At 44.4% G+C, this 20,979-nt stretch overlaps 1 protein-coding gene across 1 annotated transcript; it reads right to left on the bottom strand.

The window, feature by feature from the left end:
* Positions 1–1,785: 1,785 nt before the first annotated feature.
* LOC117051576 (alpha-tectorin-like) lies at positions 1,786–13,664 on the bottom strand. Its single transcript, XM_033158103.1, has 7 exons — positions 13,497–13,664; positions 11,412–11,447; positions 10,741–10,871; positions 9,890–10,171; positions 9,171–9,308; positions 3,840–4,009; positions 1,786–1,942 (listed from the first exon to the last, which is right to left on the bottom strand). The coding sequence occupies exons 1-7, from the start codon at positions 13,531–13,533 to the stop codon at positions 1,939–1,941; spliced, it is 798 nt and encodes a 265-aa protein (XP_033013994.1). The 5' UTR covers positions 13,534–13,664; the 3' UTR covers positions 1,786–1,938.
* Positions 13,665–20,979: the final 7,315 nt, after the last annotated feature.

Genomic DNA, 20,979 nt, shown 5'->3' with positions numbered 1-20,979 from the left:
TGAATATGCAACAGCATCTATAAAGACATACAGTTCTCCACAGCAGATCCCAGGCAGCCCTGGACTTCCCTGTCTTATGATGTACGTTTGACCATATCCCACTCGTGTTTATGACCATGGGTAAATATTATTCTTTTCCATACCTCTGTTTATTTCTTTGTTTTATGACAAATGTGGTTGCTGTTTTTAACCCCTGACTTTATGGTTCTGCTATTTTAGACTTCTGATTTAACTTAATGCTTGTAGGTCAGAGGTCGGCAACATAAGGGCCATGGGCCGGAAGCGGCCCATGAGGGTCGTTTAACCGCCCCATGAACCGCCCCCGGACCGAGCTGCCCGCTTGGCGAGTCCCCGCGCGCTGTGCTAAACTGGCACAGCATGGGGACTCTCTTCTGCAGCTCCGGAAAACGCTTCTGCGCATGCCCAGACACCAGAAATTGTGTCTGCACATGTCCACGGAGCCGGAAATCGCTTCTGAACATACCAAGACGCCGAAAACCGCTTCTGCGCAGGCACAATTTTTGGCATCTGGGCATGTGCAGAAGCGATTTCTGGCGCCGCAGACATGTGCAGATATGATTTTCGGCATCACGCTGCGCTGGTCTGGCCCACAGAGGATCTCCGCGGGAGTGATCTGGCCCATGCTTGGTAAGCCTTGCCGACCCTGTTGTAGGTGTCAGACTGTCACTATTTGGGGATGGGATTCAATCACATAATAGCAAATGGAAGAAAAATATGGTATGTATGTATGTATGTATGTATAAATTCACCCTGCACAATTAGAGTTACTGGGGAGGTCTTATGTAACAAACTGGTTTCTCCAAAAGACTCTCTTTGCTAAGAAATAAGGATGAGTCATGGGTAAGAGATGAGTGGAAGTAGGAATGAACATATGAGCAGCAGATAACATTAAATAGAGGAAGATTTGAGATGAAAATGGGTAGAATAATAGATTATGCAGCAGACAAAAGACTACCCAGAATGCCATGGAGAGATGGACTGGAAAGTCTGAGGATAAGAGATAATGGTGAATATTGTTTGGTGTTTGTGGAAAAATGCATTATTATTATTATTATTATTATTATTATTATTATTATTATTATTAACAGCAGCAGCAACAACAAAAGACTCTCTTTGCAGAGAATAGCAGCTGAAAAAATAATATCCGCCACTGGCTTTAAACATGTGAGGTGTGGCTCATTATTTATCTCATGCAGCTTGTCTCTGGTCTTTGCACAGTGGTTGCACATCCTGCTTAATCTTTACATGCTCTGCAATGCAAATGTTAGCACACAGAGGCTACACATCCAATTCAACTGGAACACAAGGATTTGAGTTTGCGGATTCTGGTGGGGCTGACTCAGCACCTGGAACCAGTTTTCAAAGCTACAGTTCATAACCTGGAAGGAACTGGGTCTTTCACACCCCGACTGGTATTGTCTGCTCTGCAGGACAGGCAGAAGCTCAACAGGTGCAGCTTCCCCATCACAGGGAAAAGCTGCACAGTAGTGTCGAGAGGAAAGTGCCATGGTCTGTATTTCTGCTGCCGAGGCTGCTGCTGCTTGAGGTATCGGGGTACCGCCAGAAGAGTCTTTGCTTTCCACTGTGACAGTGAATGGGGGATCAAGGTTCAGAAGGCATGACTTTCATGTAAGATTAAGCCTCAGCACCTTCTGTTCATCAAAGGCACACATGCATGCATGCACGCACACACTCACTCCTGCATTTCTTGACTTCATAAAGCACGTTCAGCTCCAGTCACTTAGGGAACAGACAAAGGAGAGCAGCAACGAGAGCACAGCCATTTTATTGGTATGCCATAATCAGCCATGGCTCCAAGCCTATAGGGGACAGCAGAGGGATCTTTGCAAAGATTTGAGTACATCCTGTCTTTACACCGGTGGATGAGGAGGGGGCTCTCTTGAGTTGCAGGTGGTCTCATCTAGCGAAAAGAGACAGAAACATTTGTACTGAAAAGCACATCCCTACTCCTGCCCGTTTTAGCAACTCGCTAATTTTTTTCTTAACAGCCTCTGCCACATCCCCACCCACACATTATAAAGGGAAGATTGTGACAGCTTGGAAGATTAAAATACCAGCATAGACTGAGCATGTCACCTGACCCAAGAGAGGCAGCTTCCAGTACCCTTGTCAATAAAGAACAGTGCATGTGTGTGAGGATTTATATATATATATATATATATATATATATATATATATATATATATATATAGCAATACAGTGCTGGATTTATGTATAAGCTAAACAAGCTATAGCTTAGGGCCCCACTCTCTTGCCCCCCCCCAAAAAAATTAAAGGAAAAAACCTGGATGTACATTTCCAAAATCTAAGATAAAAAAAAACAAATAAAATAAAACCTACATACAGCAACAGTGTTTTGTGTTGTGTAGGCTCCTATGATGTAAGTAATGGGCCCCGCCTGCTAGCCTGCTCCCTAAAATTTGCTGCAAGACAGACCCAAACTTGCTGCAAGACAGACCCAAAAAAGAAAATATCAGAACACCACTAGTCATCACATACAGCTCCCAAGTTAAAACAGTACAACGCATCATCAGAGATCTACAACCTCTCCTAGACAATGACAGTTCTCTCTCTCAAGCTCTGGGAGGAAGACCCTTCATCGCATACAAACAGCCACCCAATCTCAAACAGCTCCTCACCCACAATAATACAAAAACAGGACTCAACATGGACACTGGTACCAGAGCCTGCAATAAACCCAGATGCCAACTTTGCTGCCACATAAACCCGGATAACACCATTACTGGTCCCAACAACATCAAACACACCATCTCAGGACTATTTAATTGCTCATCTTCCAACATTGTGTATGCAATCAAATGCCAACAGTGCCCTTCAGCTCTCTATATTGGACAAACAGGCCAAACCCTACGCCAAAGGATAAATGGACATAAATCTGATATCAGGAATCACAAGACAGAGAAACCAGTAGGAGAACACTTCAATCTCCCAGGACATTCTATAAAAGATCTCAAAGTAGCTGTCTTAATACAAAGAAATTTCAGAAATAGACTGGAAAGAGAAGTGGCTGAATTGCAACTAATCACCAAACTTAAAACCATGGAGAAACCTGGTTTGAACAAAGACATTGGATTCTTATCTCATTATACATAACAAAGCCATCTTTAGCCATCTCACCCCTTGCATTTCCCTGCAAGACTAACTGCAGCCGTTTAGAGTCGTCAACAGGTTTTCCACACTTATCAGCCTATCACCCATTCCCACCACCCTTCTGAGTAATACCCCTCCCCACTCCCCCACTATATTTAAGGATCTGGTGACTTCTGTTTCAGTGTATCTGAAGAAGTGTGCATGCACACGAAAGCTCATACCAGGAACAAACTCAGTTGGTCTCTAAGGTGCTACTAGAAAGAATTTTCGATTTTGTCTTGTAAACTGTGTTTCTAAAGGAACTTTTGTTATTGCCAAATGCCAATGTGATTGCGTTATTAAGTTTGTTATGAATAAAAAAACATTTTAAGTTAGAGCTTAATAATTATTTCACTATTAATATACTTCTTCTTAATTGTATTTCAGTTCAGCAATTACTTTGATAAATTTTGTTATGTGCAAATGGATTTAGGTCCACAAATTACCATATAGCATATATTCAACACAAAAAACCCAGTAACAATTTGTTGTTGACAAAGGACAGCTGGACATATAAAGGGCCCCATTACCTTCAGTAGCTTAGGGCCTCATCAAACCTAAATCAGGCCCTGATGTATTATAAGTATTATTAAAACAATCCACACAAAAACACCCCTCTCAAAGGACAGGGGTCCTCTGGCACTTACTCCAAGCATTTGCTCTTCTCCGTTGTGTCTCCGATCACAATCTCATCCACTTGGAACACCCATCGCCCCGTAAACTGCACATTGGTCGTTTGTGTGATATTGAGGATACTGGGGGTGCGTGATCCTGGGATGTTGTAAAAGTTTTTCTTGTCTCCACTGTCAAATCCAGCCTAGGGAGTGGAGAAAGGAGAAAAGCGATGTACTGTCCAGCCCCACAGCATAGGAAACATTCTCCCCAGTCTCGTTCCCTTTCTGCATATTCATGTATGTGTGGAAATGTTGGGTTGACTTTAACTCCTAGTAAATTCGCAAAAAAATGTATAAAACATGCTCAAATGTTTGCTGGAAATGTAAGGAAAAAAGAAGGCACCTTTTGTCATATGTGGTGAAACTGTAAGGCAAAAGGATTTTGGGAAACGATATATAACGATTTGAAAAATATATATTTAAAATAACCTTTGTTAATAAAGCCTGAAGCCTTCCTTTTAGGAATTCTAGGTGCTGAAACCCCGTCATGGATCACTGCCTTGTCGTGGCGAAGGGGCTTGAATTACTCAGGGAAGCTATGGACAGGTCAAGATGGACAAGTCATAGTGGAGAGTTTGGACCAAACGTGATCCACCTGGAGAAGGAACTGGCAAGCCGCTCCAGTATCCCTGCCAAGAAAACTCCATGGACAAAGACAACAGGCTTATAAAAGATATGACGCTGGAAGATGAGCCCCTCAGGTCGGAAGGCGTCCAACATGCAGTTGAGGCTCCAGTACTTTGGCCACCTCATGAGAAGAGAAGACTCCCTAGAAAAGACCGTGATGTTGGGAAAGATGGAGGGCACAAGGAGAAGGGGACGACAGAGGACGAGATGGTTGGACAGTGTTCTCGAAGCTACTAACATGAGTTTGGCCAAACTGCGAGAGGCAGTGAAGGATAGGCGTGCCTGGCGTGCTCTGGTCCATGGGGTCACGAAGAGTCGGACACGACTGAACGACTGAACAACAACAACAACAACAACAAGGTGCTGAAAACCCAAAGGAGCAGAAAAGGCTATTTATGTATGTGGCCACGGCTGTGCGGATGTTACTGGCCCAGAGAGGGAAAGAAGATAAAGTTCCTACCAGAGAAGAATGGTAGATGAAGTTAATGGACTATGCTGAAATGGCTAAAATGACCGGAAGAGTCAGAAATCAGGAAGACGAAAATTTCAATAAGGAATTGGGAAAATTTGTAACTTATATTAAAGACCATTGTAAACAGTTAAAGACGTTAGTAGGATTGGAATATCACTTGTAGTTTAAGGTTGAATTCTGGACACAACAGAGAGGTAAAAGATTTGGATAATCATAAAAGATGAGGGAGGAAATGATTAATAATAGGACCCACAAAGGGGAGGATGGAAGTCCAGGAGATTCCTTGGAATCTTGTTTTTATGATTGATGTTTGATATATTTTTGTAAAAAATTAAGTTGAAAAACCATTTAAAAAAAATATGTTGGGTTTACCCCCTGCCACTGTCTTTCCTCCTCCTCGCAGCTCAGACGTACTACCCGTATGCGTAAGAATGTAAGGTCAGTGGCTCATCAAGTCCAGCATCCTGTTATCACACTGGTCAACCAGATGTCTATGGGAAGCCAGCAAGCAGGTCCTAAGCACACAGCACTCCACACAGTACCTGTAGTTCCCACAAACTGGTCTTTGGAAGCATACAGCCCATGAGGTGGAGGTAGAAAATAGCCATCAGGCTTAGGAGAGTTGCTGATGGCTTTGTCCTCCATCAGAGGCCAACTTATGAAGGAGATTTGGAGGGGGGCGATGACACGTGCATGTGATGTCAGGATGTTGGGAGGAGCCAGGAGGTGGAGCCGAATGTGCCGGCAGTGCGCCCTCATTGGCTGGTGCTCAGCCTCCTCCTCCTCCTTCCTGCTGCCGCCACTGGCTGGGGGCTGCTTCCCCCCTCCTTCTCCTCTGCGGCAGCAGCAGGAGGGGAAAAGTCCCAACCAAAAAGGAGTGACAGATCTGGTGGACTTGTAAAAGGGTAAAAAATTACTGGGAAATGATCCATAATGAATTGAAAAAAATGTTTAAAAGTACCCCCTCCCCACCAAAAAAAACAGAGTACTTTCTGTTGGGGATAATTCAGACTGAAATCCCCAGGTGTCAAAAAAGGTTATTTATGTATGCCACTATTGCGGCCCCTGTTTTGTTAGCCCCTAAATGGAAAACGAGCAAAGTCCCAACCAAAGAAGAATGGCAAGTTAGGTTGACAGAACACGTGCAGCTTGCAGACTTAACATATAGAGTAAGAGAACAAGCAGAACATGTGTTTAAACAAGATTGGAAAATGTTTATTGAATTTATGGGAAATAATTTGTGTACAGCTGAAAACGCTGGCAGCATTTTGATAAGTTCAACAGTGTTTGATGGATGTAATAATGGAATACTGAATAGTATAGTTTCTGTAAAATACGCAGGGATTTATGATATGCAAAATGAACCATGGAAAGAGAAGAAGGGAAGTCATTGATATCTTAAGGATGTAGAATGAGTATTTTAAATTGTAAAACAGAATTTATATATATATATATATATATAGAATATATATAGAATATATATATATATATAGTGGCAGAACAAATTAATGGATTGTGGTGAAATGGCGAAATTTACTGGAAGAATAGGAAACCAAGGAGAAACAACTTTTAATAAAGAATGGGGAAGATTCGTGGACTATCTGAAAAACTTTTGTAAACAACTAAGCTCATTAGCAGTATTAATCTAAAACAAGCTGTTAAATGTATTTCTTAAGGAAAACACAGAATTAATTGGGAGGTGCAGTAATGGAAATTAAAGCATTAGAAACCACAGAAGGAGTGGGGAGGGAAGTCAAACTATGTGTTTTATTGGAAAACCTATTTAATTTGTATGATTGTTACAAAATTCAAAAATTGGAAAATAAAATTTCTTTTAAAAAAGGAGGAGGAGGAGGAGGAGGAGGAGGAGGAGGAGGAGGAGACACGATCAGGGGGCCTCCCTTGCCCCCTGATTTTTTTTTAAAAAAACAATTATTGAGGGGACCTCAAAAGAGTGAGGATTAGACACTCTTTCAAAGCCATCAAAGTTGGTGGCCATCATTGCCTCAAACAGGGATAGAGAATCTGGAATGTCATGTTGAGCAGCTTGGAAGAAGGGCAGGACATATCTGTAAATAACAACCACCCAGGCTCCACATCAGGGCAAATATCTGTGTGATGGTGGGATAACTGCAGCAGAATCTTCAAGAGTGGGTTTTTAGGTTTGTTTGTTTTTCCACTGGCAACTGAAAGCGGATTTAGCAATAGCCAGATGTGATTGTGTGGTTGCTGTGAAATAGCCCTAAAGCACGTTATAGCCACAGGAATATGGAACTAGCTGCAGAATTCAGTTACTGAGAATTTCAGCTTTCATATAGAAAACATAGAAACACCACAAGCAAACCCTCAACTTCTCTTGTTGTTGGATGCCTGCTTCCTGAAATTGTTCAAGCAAAGCTTTGCACACTTCAAAAGCTAGAAGCATTAATGAATCAGATTTCCAGTGATCAGAGGTCAGAAATGCCATGCCCTGTATAGTTCCTTGTTCCTCCCCCAAGTTGCAGAAGCAGAATAAATGAAAAAGCAAAACCTTCAGAATAAATTCATGGATGCAATTTCCCTCAATCTGCGTAATTAAACTTGGAATCCAAGTTCATTGCCACAGCATTTGGGGTGCAAAATGGTTATTGGACTTAGTACAGGAAAAGTAAAGCCATGGCAGTAGAGACCCCTCCCTTGCCAAAAAAAAACCCAATCACAATGAAAATCCAGGACACCCGCCTCCCCCCAGATATCTGCAATTAGTGCTGGGCCAATCTTTGCCGTAACTTCTGATATAACTGGAACAAAAATGCATTAACATCTCCAATTTCTTTCCAATTAGTGAGTTAATGGGCTGACATTCAGATAGTATTTTAAGACAGCCTCCCTCAACCTGGTGCCCTCCAGCTGCTGTTGGATCGCAACTCCCATCAGCCCCAGGCCACATGACCAGTGATCAGGGATGATGGGGGCAGTAGTCTAATGGCACATGGAGGACACCAAGTTGGCGGAAGGCTGCTGTAGGTTATGCATTGTACCTGACAGTACATTTTCAGCATTCATGAAATCACTCTGGGTGGAAATCATAGAATCATAGAATCATAGAGTTGGAAGAGACCACAAGGGCCATCCAGTCCAACTCCCTGCCAAGCAGGGAATATTGATCTGTTGGACTGTTTATGTGGCAGTTCAACTCTGTACATGGATAGCCCGCTGTTTCTGATTTCAGCAAGGCAGCTTATACTCACCATCCCCAGGTGGTTTCTCCCATCTGATCGCTTACAAAGCCAGGCCTGCTTAAGAGCAGAATTGGCTCAGATGCATACAAAACATATCTGGATATCATGGTGAAGCATCCTTTGCAGCGAGTTGGACTGGATGACCCTTGGGGTCCCTTCCAACTCTACAATTCTGTGATTCTAAAGTTACACGATAAGGGCTTAGCTACACCTCCATTTACTCCACTGCTGAATTGGAACAAATGGCAGGTTTTCCATGGATTGCTGTTTGTTCTGATTTAGTGCTAAAGAGAGGGTTTTCTGGGTGGTGGTGGTGGTGGGGAGAGCTTTGGGACAAAGGCACAACCACTTGGACGCATGCCTAGAAAAAGTGGGATAAGCAGAAAACAGCTCAGACCCATGCTTCCTAGGCATGGGAGAAGCAGGAATGCGGATGAGCTCTTAATTGATTCATTAAGAAAAGAAAAGGGGGGGGGAACTGCCCCCCTTCATACTTAAGGGTAGTATCCAAGTCAAAGTCACTTGGCTGTATACTTGTTCCCCTGGCAAAATATTTTGCAGCAGCAGGGAATTGTTGCACAAGAGAACGCAGAAGCAAGTTGCTAGAAATTTTGTTGAGCAATGAGTTCCCACTAATGCAACTGTTGCGCTGGAGTTCTCACTTGTGTTGCAGAGTCCTCCATTGCACAGAATGAAAACTCACCCACCTGCTTGTGCAGACAGAGAAGATTGGATACAGCCCATAATGTGTATCCTAAACACCTTTTCTCACAAAACAAATGTGGCTGGTTTTTTTTTAAAATCTCAGTTTAAAACACATATTTAGATACTTTTGGTTCTGGCCAAACGCTCTGGAGAAGCATGAAACCCAAAGGATGTTCCGAACCACATGTTGGCCTGAGAGGTCAGAGACCAGGTTAGTTTCATATCGTAATCTGCAAAGGTCAGATTCCCTCAGCGTTCCTATTCAGATCAAGTACCTACCTGTGCAGGGGTTCCCCCAAGGCCTGTCCTGGGATGCCCACCACTTGCTATCCCGGTTGTCCACTGGATGTCGGCATAATTCAAAATGATGAAAGCTATTTCATTATTGGTGGTCAAGACAGCCTGGAAAGTGTTGGTCTGCAGCAAAAGGGAAAGAGACATGGGACTGTGAAGCTACGAACAGCACAAAGAGATGCAGCTCTGTCTCTGGGGCACACAAAGTAGGAGGGCGCCATGGGGGAGTCTTCTTCTTCATTGAGAGTGATAGGGAAATCATCTAGATTAGGGACGGAGGAACCTGCTGTTTTCCAGATGTTGCTGCCCCATTGACTGGCTGTGGATGATGGTGGCTGGAGTCCAACAACAGGTTCCCCACCCGTTACCACATTTTCACACTGCATATTAAGGGTTAGGGCAGGGGGAACCTCAGACTCGGGGACTGAACGTTACAAACCTCTGATTTTTATGTGGCTGTGTCATGGACTGGCTGGATGCAGAGGAAGGGTGGGAGGCACCAGACGGAAAGCCCCCAAGGGGAAAAGAGTCAGAGAGAGAGAGCTCAGGGATGGTGGTGGGACAATGGTGAGTGGTCAGGCAGAGTAGAGGCATTTTTGGCAAGTGTTGCTTGTAAATTTCATCTGCTGAAAGTCCCATTTCTGCACCACCCAGGGCCCTATCATCTCCTGCAGCTGGCTACCCTAGGTCAGTGAGAGGCCTACCTTTTTGGAAGCACTTCCAAAGTAGGCGACACGGTCCCAGGTAGCAACCAAGGCCCAGACAGCCGTGAAAGAGATCTCTGGGAAGTACTGGTTGATGTCCGCGGTGCAGCGGCTAAGCACTGCAGAGTCCTGAGTCTGTCTCCAGAGGACATCCCCGCCTCTAGTATTGTCAGCATCCCCCCAATAGGGGGCAACATAGGGCAACCCTAAATCCAGCGGAAAAGGGTCGGGTGTGTACTGTGACACATTCACACCAAAGGAGACCACCCCATTGTTGTTGACCTGAAGAAAGGAGAGAGGTGCAGGTGTGAATGACAGCAGTTAGGTAGACCGAGAGATATAGGGTTGGCGTCATAGGAGCCAACTCCTAGAAGCCGAAGTTCCTTCGGCCCCCCATTAAAATATTTGAGGGGCTTGGGCTCCCCCAAAGTTGATGGACATTGCCATTCAAATGGTGTGGGTGGGTGTCACTTCATGTGATTGATCATGAAGGATGGGGCTTACTCTTCCCCCCCCAATATTTTATTCAAGTTGGCACACCTGGTTGGTGTGATTGAACACCTGCCAAGTCTCCACACCCAGCAGGGGACAACACTGACCTCAGAAATGAGGAGAATCAGAAGGTGGCAACAGCGATGGTGAAGAGGTAGAACCTTGCCCAAGGTTCCTTGAAACCTGGAACCAGCAATGGATGGATTCATAGATGGGCAACTAGATTAGATAGCAAGACTGAAGATGGGCCAGTACAAGGCAGCCTGCTAGATCTCAATGACAAGTGGACAGAGTTCTGTGCCACCCACGCTTCTGATCAAGAAATATGTAGAATGGGGCTTTGGCCAGGCATTACGTACGTAGAGTGAGCTGTACTTTTTGCCATAGAAGCTGAAAGGCACTGCAGTGATGATCTTTGTAGATGTCCCATCATCTGACTTGGGGTTCTTTGTGTCACCCTGTGCAGTCCCATAAGGGTACATCAATGATTCTAGAGGAGAAGGGATCATCCTGTTAGAGGCCAAGCCAGCAACTTATTTTCCAGAAGGCCCCTTGGAGAGGAGGGAGGGCTATGTGTTTGGCCAGCCTCTCCTCCCTCTATCTGGGTCTGAAGCTGCATAAAGCGCACAAACATCTCCCAAAGGATCCTGGGAACTATGGTTTGTTAAGGGTGCTGGGAACTAGCCCTGCAAGGGGGTGAACTGCCGTTCCCAGGATTCTTTGGGGAAAACCATGTGCTTTAACGTACGGCATGTGTACAGCCTGAATGTGTCCTTTATAAGAAAACGCTCAGGATCTCCCCCAGGATCAGGAAGCCTGCAAAACTCTCCTTCAGTCCTTCCTACTGAACATGGGAATTGGAGGTGGAATCAGTGGGGGTAGAGGTGTTAAGGTGCCTGGAATCCTCCATCACACGTTCTTGCAATGTTTGGTGGAGTAATGCCTGAATGTTTTATAAGTGCATTGCCATTCATTTGTTCAAGGCAATTCTTCAGCCCAAATTCAGGCTCACGAGTCAAGTGGATCTTACCATTGGAGGCATCGGCTGGAGAGGTCAAGGTTGATCCTAAAGGGCAGCAAGAGAGAAACCATCAGATCCGTTTCATGTTTACAGGCATACACAGGGAGAGACAAGAGTTTTTTATAGAGATGTCAGAAGTGTTCCATTGAGTTTCAAACGGAGATTTGATCTAGGGGGTCTTAGTTGACCACAAGCTTAACATGAGTCAACAGGGTGATGTGGCAGCAAAGAGAGAGAGAGCGAGAGAGCGAGAGAGTGCACCAATGCTATTCTAAACTGTACTGTGCTTCTGCTGGTGCATTTCCATCTCCCTGACCTTTCTGCCCCCCTGTTCCTCCTCTTCCTCTCTCTGCTGGTAAACAGTAGCAATAAGATTGATGCTGCCACCACTGAATATGCTATCCCATCCAAGGCTTGCCAGAAGGCAATACAGCCACCCAGCCACGTGTATACCCTGTAACAAATCAGTCAAGCCCAAGCTACCATGGCTGGCAAGAGTATATTCTCAGTGGCGGCTTCACAACTGTGGGACATATGACTCAGATACTGAAAACATTGTCTCACCCCTTATATTCCCAAGCTGGCCGCTGTACTTTGCAGGAGAGGGCCTTTGGAAATATTATCTCATCAGGAATCCCATTTCATAATAGTTAGGAATTAGTCCTTGGTGTAGTTTCACCTACCTACCAATATTGGAACTCCCATCAGACAGATGTTGTTGATAATTGTCTTTTTGACCTTTCCTTTCCCAGTGAGCTTTTCAGTGGATATTTCTACCCTGTCTTAATTTTGTGGTAAGAATGTACCTGTAAATTCTTACCACAGTTTTGAAATAGTGTGTGTGTGTGTGTGTGTGTGTGTGTGTGTGTGTATAATTGATGATGTTTTTGTGGTTAAACCTTCTGGGAGGCTGTTAATCGCAGGATTGTAAATTTGAGCCCCACATTGGGCAAAGAGATTCCTGCGTTGCAGGGAGCTGGTGACCCTCGCAGTCCCTTCCAATGGTTCAATTCCATGATTCCATAAAATGAAATGATAAGAGCCCCATCCTTCACAGGGTTTAAAGAAGACCTACCTTTAGCAACTGTTTTGATCTGAGTCACAAAACTAGATGGGCTCGTCAGCAGGGTCACGCCAGAGTGCCCAAAGTCCAGCACCTTGGCTCAATCCTGCTGATGAGCACAACATGCCTTTCCATCTGGCTCTGGTGCTCTGGGGGCTCGTGGAGAAAGTCAGCAGTCAGGAAAGCTGACAGACATTGAGAAGGCGCAGCTCCTTGCCCAGAGATTTTACAGAGGCTAAAGACACCTTGGCCCCCTGCGGGTAAAGATGCAGATAGGAAAGAACAACCAGGAGACTTGAAATGTGTTCCCAATAGTCCCATGAAAAGCAGGGCTTGTATTCAAGTCCATTTAAGTCTGGCGCCAATTGCAAGGCCAACTGGGATTGGCTCCACACTCGGGAGCTTCTGATCAGAGCTCTGGAGTGGAGATGATCCCTGACGAAAGCATGGCTTGAACTTAGTGCCAGCTTCTAGACCCACTGGGTGGTCGAGCCCCACTGGGATCAACTGCTCCATCACACTGCGAAGAAATGTCTCACTGGACATTTTGGTAACCTTAGGTGTCTGTCATGCATTCCACCTGTCAAAGTGGCCCACCAGGAGTGGGGGAGCTAAGGAATTGGCCCACCGGGCTGAAAAAATCCCTCACGACTTGGTTTCTGTACTCCTGATTTTATACAATATCCCCCCCGCCACTTCCACAATTGTTGCATTTCCTTTTTGTAAAATTGTACTTCTAAAAATAAATTGATAATTATAAGTCACCTTGTCTATGTCATTGAATGAAACAACAAACTTTTAAAATTCCTCCATGCATTGTGAAGGTAGCTGTGGTAGACTGCTGCCAAGTCAAGTCAACCCAAAATTGTCTTCTCTGTATCGTTCCAATTTTAGTATATGTGCTGCCGAAGAGAGCACAAGTCAACCCAAAATTGAACATATTTTTACAATAAGTTAAGATGAGGATTGATCTGCCATTAACGGAGAAAACAGCCCAAAGCAAAGAGCTGGCTTCTGAGTCTCCTACTTACCCACGGCCAGCAGAAGGAAAACAGCTATAGTTTCCATCCTGGCTGCTCCTTTGCCTTGGAACTGCAATGTCTTAAGCGTATTTCAGGTGCCTTCTGTGCCTCCTCCAGCCAAGAAAGGATGTGTGGGGTGGATCTACACCTGATATTTATCTTGACCCTGCCTTCCACACCTAGCTTGACAAAAAGAGAACAAACAGTCCTCATAAGGAAAGGGGACCTTAATCAAATAGCAGGCCGTTTCAACAGTCTAATCCTGCTGAATTTCTTTGCACAACTTTTTTTTTGTGAGAAATGGGCCAACACCACAAAAGGCACAATAGCCTCCTGGGTGGAGTCGGAGCTGGGGTCGGTGGTGTACGTCCACAATTGTGCGCATAGGCAAACAAACCTAGCACCAAGAATGTTCTAGATGCTGCTCAGCATGGCAAAATGATGCAGAGCATTTGGAGCATCCGGTTTACTTTTGATGGGCAGAATAATGATGGGTGGTGAGGTAGTGTTTGGAACAGGGATGCCACACAGACTTACATCCCACCCCAGCTAAGTTTGAAGGCTTTACATATGGGTTATTTGAATGTGTTTTCCCAATTCTCTGACTTCCTCTACACTAATCTGCCCTAAACCACAGGTTTAGTGGGTGGCACTGTGGTCTAAACCACTGAGCATCTTGGGCTTGCCGATCAGAAGGTCAGCGGTTTGAATCCCCGCGACGAGGTGACCTCCCATTGTTTGGTCCCAGCTCCTGCCAACCTAGCAGTTCGAAAGCACATCAGTGCAAGTAGATAGATAGGTTCAGTTGCGGTGGGAAAGTAAATGGTGTTTCTGTGCACTCTGATTTCCGTCACTGTGTTCCATTGTGCCAGAAGCAGTTTAGTCATGCTGGCCTCATGGCCTGGAAAGCTGTCTGTGGACAAATGCCAGCTCCGTTGGCCTGAAAGCGAGATGAGTGCCACAGCCCCATAGTTGCCTTTGACTGGACTTAACTGTCCAGGGGTCCCTTACCTTTACCTTATTTTACCTAAACCATAGTGAAACCATACTCTCCAATATTTCTCCGATGAAGATAGGGATATCCTATTCCACATCAGGAAGCTTCTCCTGAGTTTGATCTTGCCACACACATACATGTCATATACATGTCACCTTGAGCGAATGACAAGCTCTCCACCTCCCCTACCTCGCAGGATTGTTGTAAAGAAAAGAACGTGCAAGGAAAGGGATAATGCTCAACATCTTTGACAGATAAATGGAATGAATTTTTTTTTTTTTAGCAGTAAGCTGTCTTGAGTCCCTGTCAGGGGAAAAGGCAGAACATTAATAACAAAGTGGAACCTCGGGTTGCGGACGTAATCCGTGACAGAGGCACATCTGCAACCCGCAGCGTTCATAACCTGCAGCACCGCGGCTGTGCACAAGCATGACTGTGACACGATTTGGCGCTTCTGCGCATGCGTGAGCGGCAAAACCTGGAAGTAACCCTTTCCGGTACTTCCGGGTTTCCTGCAGTCCGCAACCTGAAAACACGCAACCCGAAGCATTTGTAACCCAAGGTATCACTGTAATAATAATAATAATAATAATAATAATAATAATAATAATAATAGAAACTGGGAGCATGATCAGGAACAAACTAGAGAGTAAATCCTATTGAACTCTGTGGGACTTAATTCTGAGTAAAAATGCTTAGGATTGCTGTGTAAGCAGGCTCCCTAGTCTTTACACAATTACCTGGCAGTAAACTCCATTGAATACAGTTGGGCTTCCTTCCGAGTAGACAGTGAAAGGCTCCATTTACAATACAGTGGTACCTCTGGTTACATATTTAATTCGTTCCGGAGGTCCATTCTTAACCTGAAACTGTTCTTTACCTGAAGCACCACTTTAGCTAATGGGACCTCCCGCTGCTGCTACTGCTGCACCTCCAGAGCATGATTTCTGTTCTTATCCTGAAGCAAAGTTCTTAACCTGAAGCGTTATTTCTGGGTTAGCGGAGTTTGTAACCTGAAGCGTATGTAACCTGAAGCATATGTAACCCGAGGTACCACTGTAAAGGAATCAACACTCCACGTGTTTCCTAAAAGATTGCTGGCTGCTAAATTAGAGAATTTAAAGTGGATTGGTGACATTTTCCTTCAAAATGATCGGAAGGGCTTTCTGCTCCAGCTTCACTATTTCCTTCATTCAGTGCAGGTCTTTTATTTTCAGTAGAAACAGGACTCCGCTTTTGCACCTCTGCATACCACTTTTAATTGTTCTCCAAGACATGGAGGGGAGAAAAAAGGAAAAAACAACAACAGGAGATTCCGGGATGAAATCAGAAACCAGGATGGCTTCTGTAATTCCGGGACTGTCCCTGGAAAATAGGGACACTTGGAATGGTATTGGTAAAACATGAAAGCCACATTACCTCATTCACATGCCAGAACATTGCCCAAATACTGGAGCAAAAGCAGATGACATCATCACTCCTGCTCGGAAAAATGTCACGGACCTTTGTTCTTCTCCTTCCGTATACCCCACCACCACTGTAGCACTGCAATGGAGTCAACATCCAAATGCAAAATGACCCTAAATTTACTATATAAAAAAAACCACACCAAAAACCAAAAAACCCATGCAAATTTGCAAAACATCTGGCAGGTTTGCGAATGCAAAGAGTTTTATCTTTATTTATAATCAGCCTCGATCTTTACATCTGAGGATCCTGTCTAGTTGTTTCTATCATCTGGATCTGTTTGCCAGAAAAGCAAATTTGCCTGCTTTCTTTTTGAAAGAAAGAAAAACGAAGCTTGTTTGTTCATGTCATTGCATGTGTTGACACATTATTAGTCATCAGTGAAGCTTTTGCCCTCATGTCTCACCTGACACCTGGACTTCAATCCCCAGCTTGTTCTTTGGTTAGCCCTTAATGCAAATCCATTTGAACACCATGAAAATCAGTGGACCTTATCTCAGCTGAGCCTCAAAACCTTTATGCTAATATTAACCAACATTTCCCTAATTCTTGCAGGGTGATAGATGTGCCTTTATCCCCCAAATGCCACGATGTCTCCTTACCCAAGTCATAGGAGGTTTTGCATACAGAGAGTCCAGTAAATGACATCATCAGGTTGGGCTGAGGAAGGTTCCTGTCAAAAACCCTACAGAGCTGCTACCAGTTGTGATGGAAAAGTTTGTTTTTGCTGGGCAGGTTGGTTCACCAAGTGTTTTCTTTTTCCTTTTCCCTGCCAGCAAATGGTTAACGAATGGCAGCTTATGACTGATGGGGGTTCCAGGAGAGGGAGTCGGAAAGGAGAAGATTTTGAGAGACAGTTTTGTAGGTTGGGAGAATAGGTTGGGAGGTAGGGAGTGAGTGAGAGGAGAGAGAGCTGACTCTGGGTAGAAACATCCACTCTGAGGAATATATCACAAGTTAGAGAAAGGAGTCTCTGAGCTTAGTGTGAAGGACAGAGTGTGGTGTCCTGTAAGAGTAATTAGGCCAGGAATTAACTGGGAGGCTGAGCCAGGAGAAGTAGAAGCTGGAAAGATACAGTCTACTTAGGTCACATTCCAGTCAAGAAAGGAGTGATTCTTCTACAAAAAGAGAAGACTCCCAAACCAGTCATCCCTTGGGTCTGTTACTTGGAGTACCTCAGAAGTAGGGTTGTCCAAGGGGTGTGTAACTGACAGGAAGTACCACCTTGTTTAAGAACCAAAGTATTAAGTGGCAACAGCTGCGCAACAACGGAGAAAGCACTGAAGTGAAATGACATTATAATCCTATGTTTTACCCACTTGTGTCATAAACTTCCTTTGTTAAATATAATCTTTATTGTTTATTTCATCAAATCCTGCCTGAGACTCCAAATTATTAAGTTTTCCCTCACACAAGTCCACAAGATAATCTCGGGTAGTTTGTGGGAATTCATGGAATTGGTGTTCTGTGAGGTGGGCGTGCTATATTCAAGTGAGGGCAGGCCCAACGGTGCCGGGGGGGGGGGAGTGCTGTCGCACCAGTCAGTGTAGACCTGTAGTTTCTCCACAGACCACTTGAAAATTGCAGAGTGCCTTGACAGACCTGCCTGTTGTAGCAATTGCGGCACACTCTGCTTGATGCTGTATGATCTTTAATGGTGTTTCTCTTTCTTCTTTTATTTCTTATGTTGCATTTTACCGTATTTGCAATTTGAAAACCACATCATTCAAATTGTAGGTATTCTTCATAGATGTGCTCGCACCATATGCACCGTTACATATCAGGAACTGGGATGAATGAATACGTCCATTTCACAGAATCATAGAATTGTAGAGTTGGAAGGGATCCCAGGGGTCATCTAGTCCAAACCTCTGCAATGCAGGAATCTCAACTAAAGCATCCACGACAGATGGCCATCCAACCTCTGCTTAAAAACCTCCAAGGAAGGAGAGTCCACAACCTTCCAAAGGAAATGGTTCCACTGCCAAACAGTTTCTTGTATCTTGAAGCCATTGGTTCAGGTCCTACCCTCCAGAGAAGGAGAAAACAAGCTTTCCCCCTCTTCCATGTGATGGTCTTTGAGATATTTGATATTTGAAGATGGCTATCATATCTCCGTGCCTGGCGTGCTCTGGTCCATGGGGTCACGAAGAGTCGGACATGACTGAATGACTGAACAACAACAACAACAAATCATATCTCCTCTCAGTCTCCTCTTTTCCAGGCTAAACATACCCAGCTCCTTCAAGTGCTCCTCATAAGACTTGCTTTCCAGACCCTTGATCATCTTGGTTGCCCTCCTCTGCACATGTTCCAGCTTGTCAACATCCTTAGATTGTGGTGCCCAGAATTGGACACAGTATTCCAAGAGAGGTCTGACTAAGACAGAATAGAGTGGTACTATTACTTCCCTTTATTTGGACACTACACTTCTGTTGATGCAGCCTAGAATAGCATCAGCTTTTTCTTTTCTTTTCTTTTTTGCTGCTGCATGACACTGTTAACTCATGTGAAGCTTGTGGTCCACCAAGACCCCTAGATCCTTTTCACATGTACTGCCAGTAAGCCAGGTGTCCCCTCCTTTTATATTTGCGCAGTAGAGTTCCAGAAAAGTTGTTCAGGTCTTATAGGTCTTGTTCTGAGCAAAACCTCCAAATTGCCCCAATCTATAACCAGTGAAGGGGAAGGAATTTGTTTCAGTTTGCATTCAAAGGTGCATTTACCAAATTTGCATTTTCCATAACAGTTTGTGAACCAAAACACAGATACCTTTAAAAAACAAACAAACACTTCTCTGAATTTTATGATGCAGTTCTTCAGCCAAGTAATGTGCACAAACATGCACAGATCAAAGCATCCATTAAAATGCATATAACAGTGAATATTAAAATGCATATAACAGTAGCAACTTAGGGACCAACTAAGTTTGTTCTTGGTATGAGCTTTCGTTGGTCAGTTAGTTGGTCTCTAAGGTGCTACTGGAAGGAATTTTTTTTTTATTTTGTTTCGACTACGGCAGACCAACACGGCTACCTACCTGTAACTATAACATTAAAAATCACATTAAGGGAAATTGCTGTAAAATGTGTATATTAAGCAAAGTTGCATACCATAAAATGTATATTAGGAGTATTTCATATGGACTTTAAAAAGGGAATTTACAAACTAATGTAGAAATGTGGAGAATTAAACTTAAGATTGTAAAAATGAGAAACTGAGAGAAACGGAAATTGACAGATTTTCCCAATAGCTTGTATTGGTTTCCTGCCACCTTCACCCTTCCATTCCAGAGAGGGATGAAAAGACTCCATTTTTAACCTCAAGCACCCCTTTCCCATTCAAGCAAACAGTACACTCAGCTTGCACTGCCAGACTGGGTTGTTCAAAATTGATTTCCTGATTTTTCAGATTCACTGATCTAGACAGATTAGTTCTCAATGGGATTAGTTCCATTTCTGCCTGCTGGCATCAGGAAGTGTTGAATGGGAAGATTAGAAGACTGAATAAACAGAACGATGAAAGGAGGAAATTCAGGTCAGATGACTTGAGCACATTGATGCTTTTTATATAGCTATGGCACTATTCCAGCAAGTCTCTCCTCTCGCCCAGCTGCTCCAAGTCCATTTTTTTCCATGTACTGAGGGACTTTGGGCCTATAGGAACGTTAACTACAAACAACAAGCTTTCGCAAGCGCTCTGTTCTGAAACAGACAAAATAAAAGAGAACAGTAGCATAAATCAGAAGAAGGGTGCAGAAGGCCAACTGCCTTTGGACTACAGAACCAAAGGGAGGCACACTCTGCCCTCTGCAAGTGACCAGGGCAGCAGGGGCCACTTGAGACTCAGCAATACAGCTGCAAATAAAACGTCTTAAATGTGTTTGTAAATTGCATTATACAAATGTGACACTAGATGGCAATGGTGAGCTATTCCAAATTCAATATATTTTTCAAAAAAAGTTTTTTTCAATCACAATGTTTTTTATATGTGACTAGATTCCACCTGGGAGTCAGTCATAGGAGTCAACTCCAAGGTGCCCAGTCCTCTTTGCCCCAAATTGACTGTGCCAATTTCTCTGCTGCTGCTGCATGGGAGTGCAGGTAAGACTCCTGATCACCACCCACCCGCCCCCCCCTCTCATGGGGTGCCTCTTCTCCTCCCTTCAAGTGGCCTTGGCCTGGATCTGAAACTCTGCAAGCCCCCCGCCAAGGAGGGGACTTGGCTGCTGCCACCTGCTGGCATCTGGGCAGGAAGAGAAGGGGCAGTGTGTGAGCTGAACCTGCCAGCATCCAAGCCCCCCTGGATCAGCCCCACAGCACTGAACCCAGCCCAGAAAGCATCACCTCCTGTGCCCAGACCCCAGCTGCTTGGGCCTCAGAAGCACCAGACGAAGGAGGAAAGTGATGCAGCCTCTGTCGGGCCGGGGGCCCTCACCCTGGGTTGTGCTCACTTCACTTGGCTCCGGCCTCACTCTCTCCATCTGTACTTCCAGCAACCTTCTGGCTGGGGTGGCAGCCCCCCCCCCCCAATATTTTACTCAGGTTGGTGCTACTGGAATCAATATACCTTGGCTCCCAGGGAGAACATGCCAAAGGAGAGACTAACCTGCCCCAATCCATAGTTGGCTGGGAGTCATGAGAAACCAAATAAATAAAAATAGAAAAAAATGTCCAGTAGCACCTTAGAGACCAACTAAGTTTGTTCTGGGTATAAACTTTCATTTGCATGCACACCTCTTCAGATACCTTCAGATTTCTTATGAATTTCTAAAGTTTTCGCATTGAGCCAGTACATAGATACATTTATCAGTGAATTGCTACATTTGGTAATATGCAGCAGAGGCTCTTTGTCTTTGCCTCATAGTGTGGAGAGGCAAGGCTTCCGGGGGGGGGGGAGGTCTCTCACCCCCCCCTTCCAATTTCATGGTAACAGTTTCTTTCTTTTTTTCTTTTTAGGAAGGCTCCTGTAATAACCACTATCTGTACTTTTCAGCATCTTCTGACCATCCCATGCAGACTTTGTATATGT

This window comes from Lacerta agilis, chromosome 8 (genome assembly GCF_009819535.1).
Source record: "Lacerta agilis isolate rLacAgi1 chromosome 8, rLacAgi1.pri, whole genome shotgun sequence".
Taxonomy (NCBI): domain Eukaryota; kingdom Metazoa; phylum Chordata; class Lepidosauria; order Squamata; family Lacertidae; genus Lacerta; species Lacerta agilis.
The sequence above is the reverse complement of the archived record's forward strand: the minus strand, read 5'-3'. Positions and strand labels throughout refer to the sequence as shown.

Coding starts and splice junctions, on each gene's coding strand:
- LOC117051576 (XM_033158103.1), bottom strand. CDS start 13,533: ATGGAAACTATAGCTGTTTTCCTTCTGCTGGCCGTGG. Junction 11,448..13,496: donor TTTCCTTCTGCTGGCCGTGG/GTAAGTAGGAGA, acceptor GCTGCCCTTTAG/GATCAACCTTGACCTCTCCA. Junction 10,172..10,740: donor AAAAGTACAGCTCACTCTAC/GTACGTAATGCC, acceptor TCCTTTCTTCAG/GTCAACAACAATGGGGTGGT.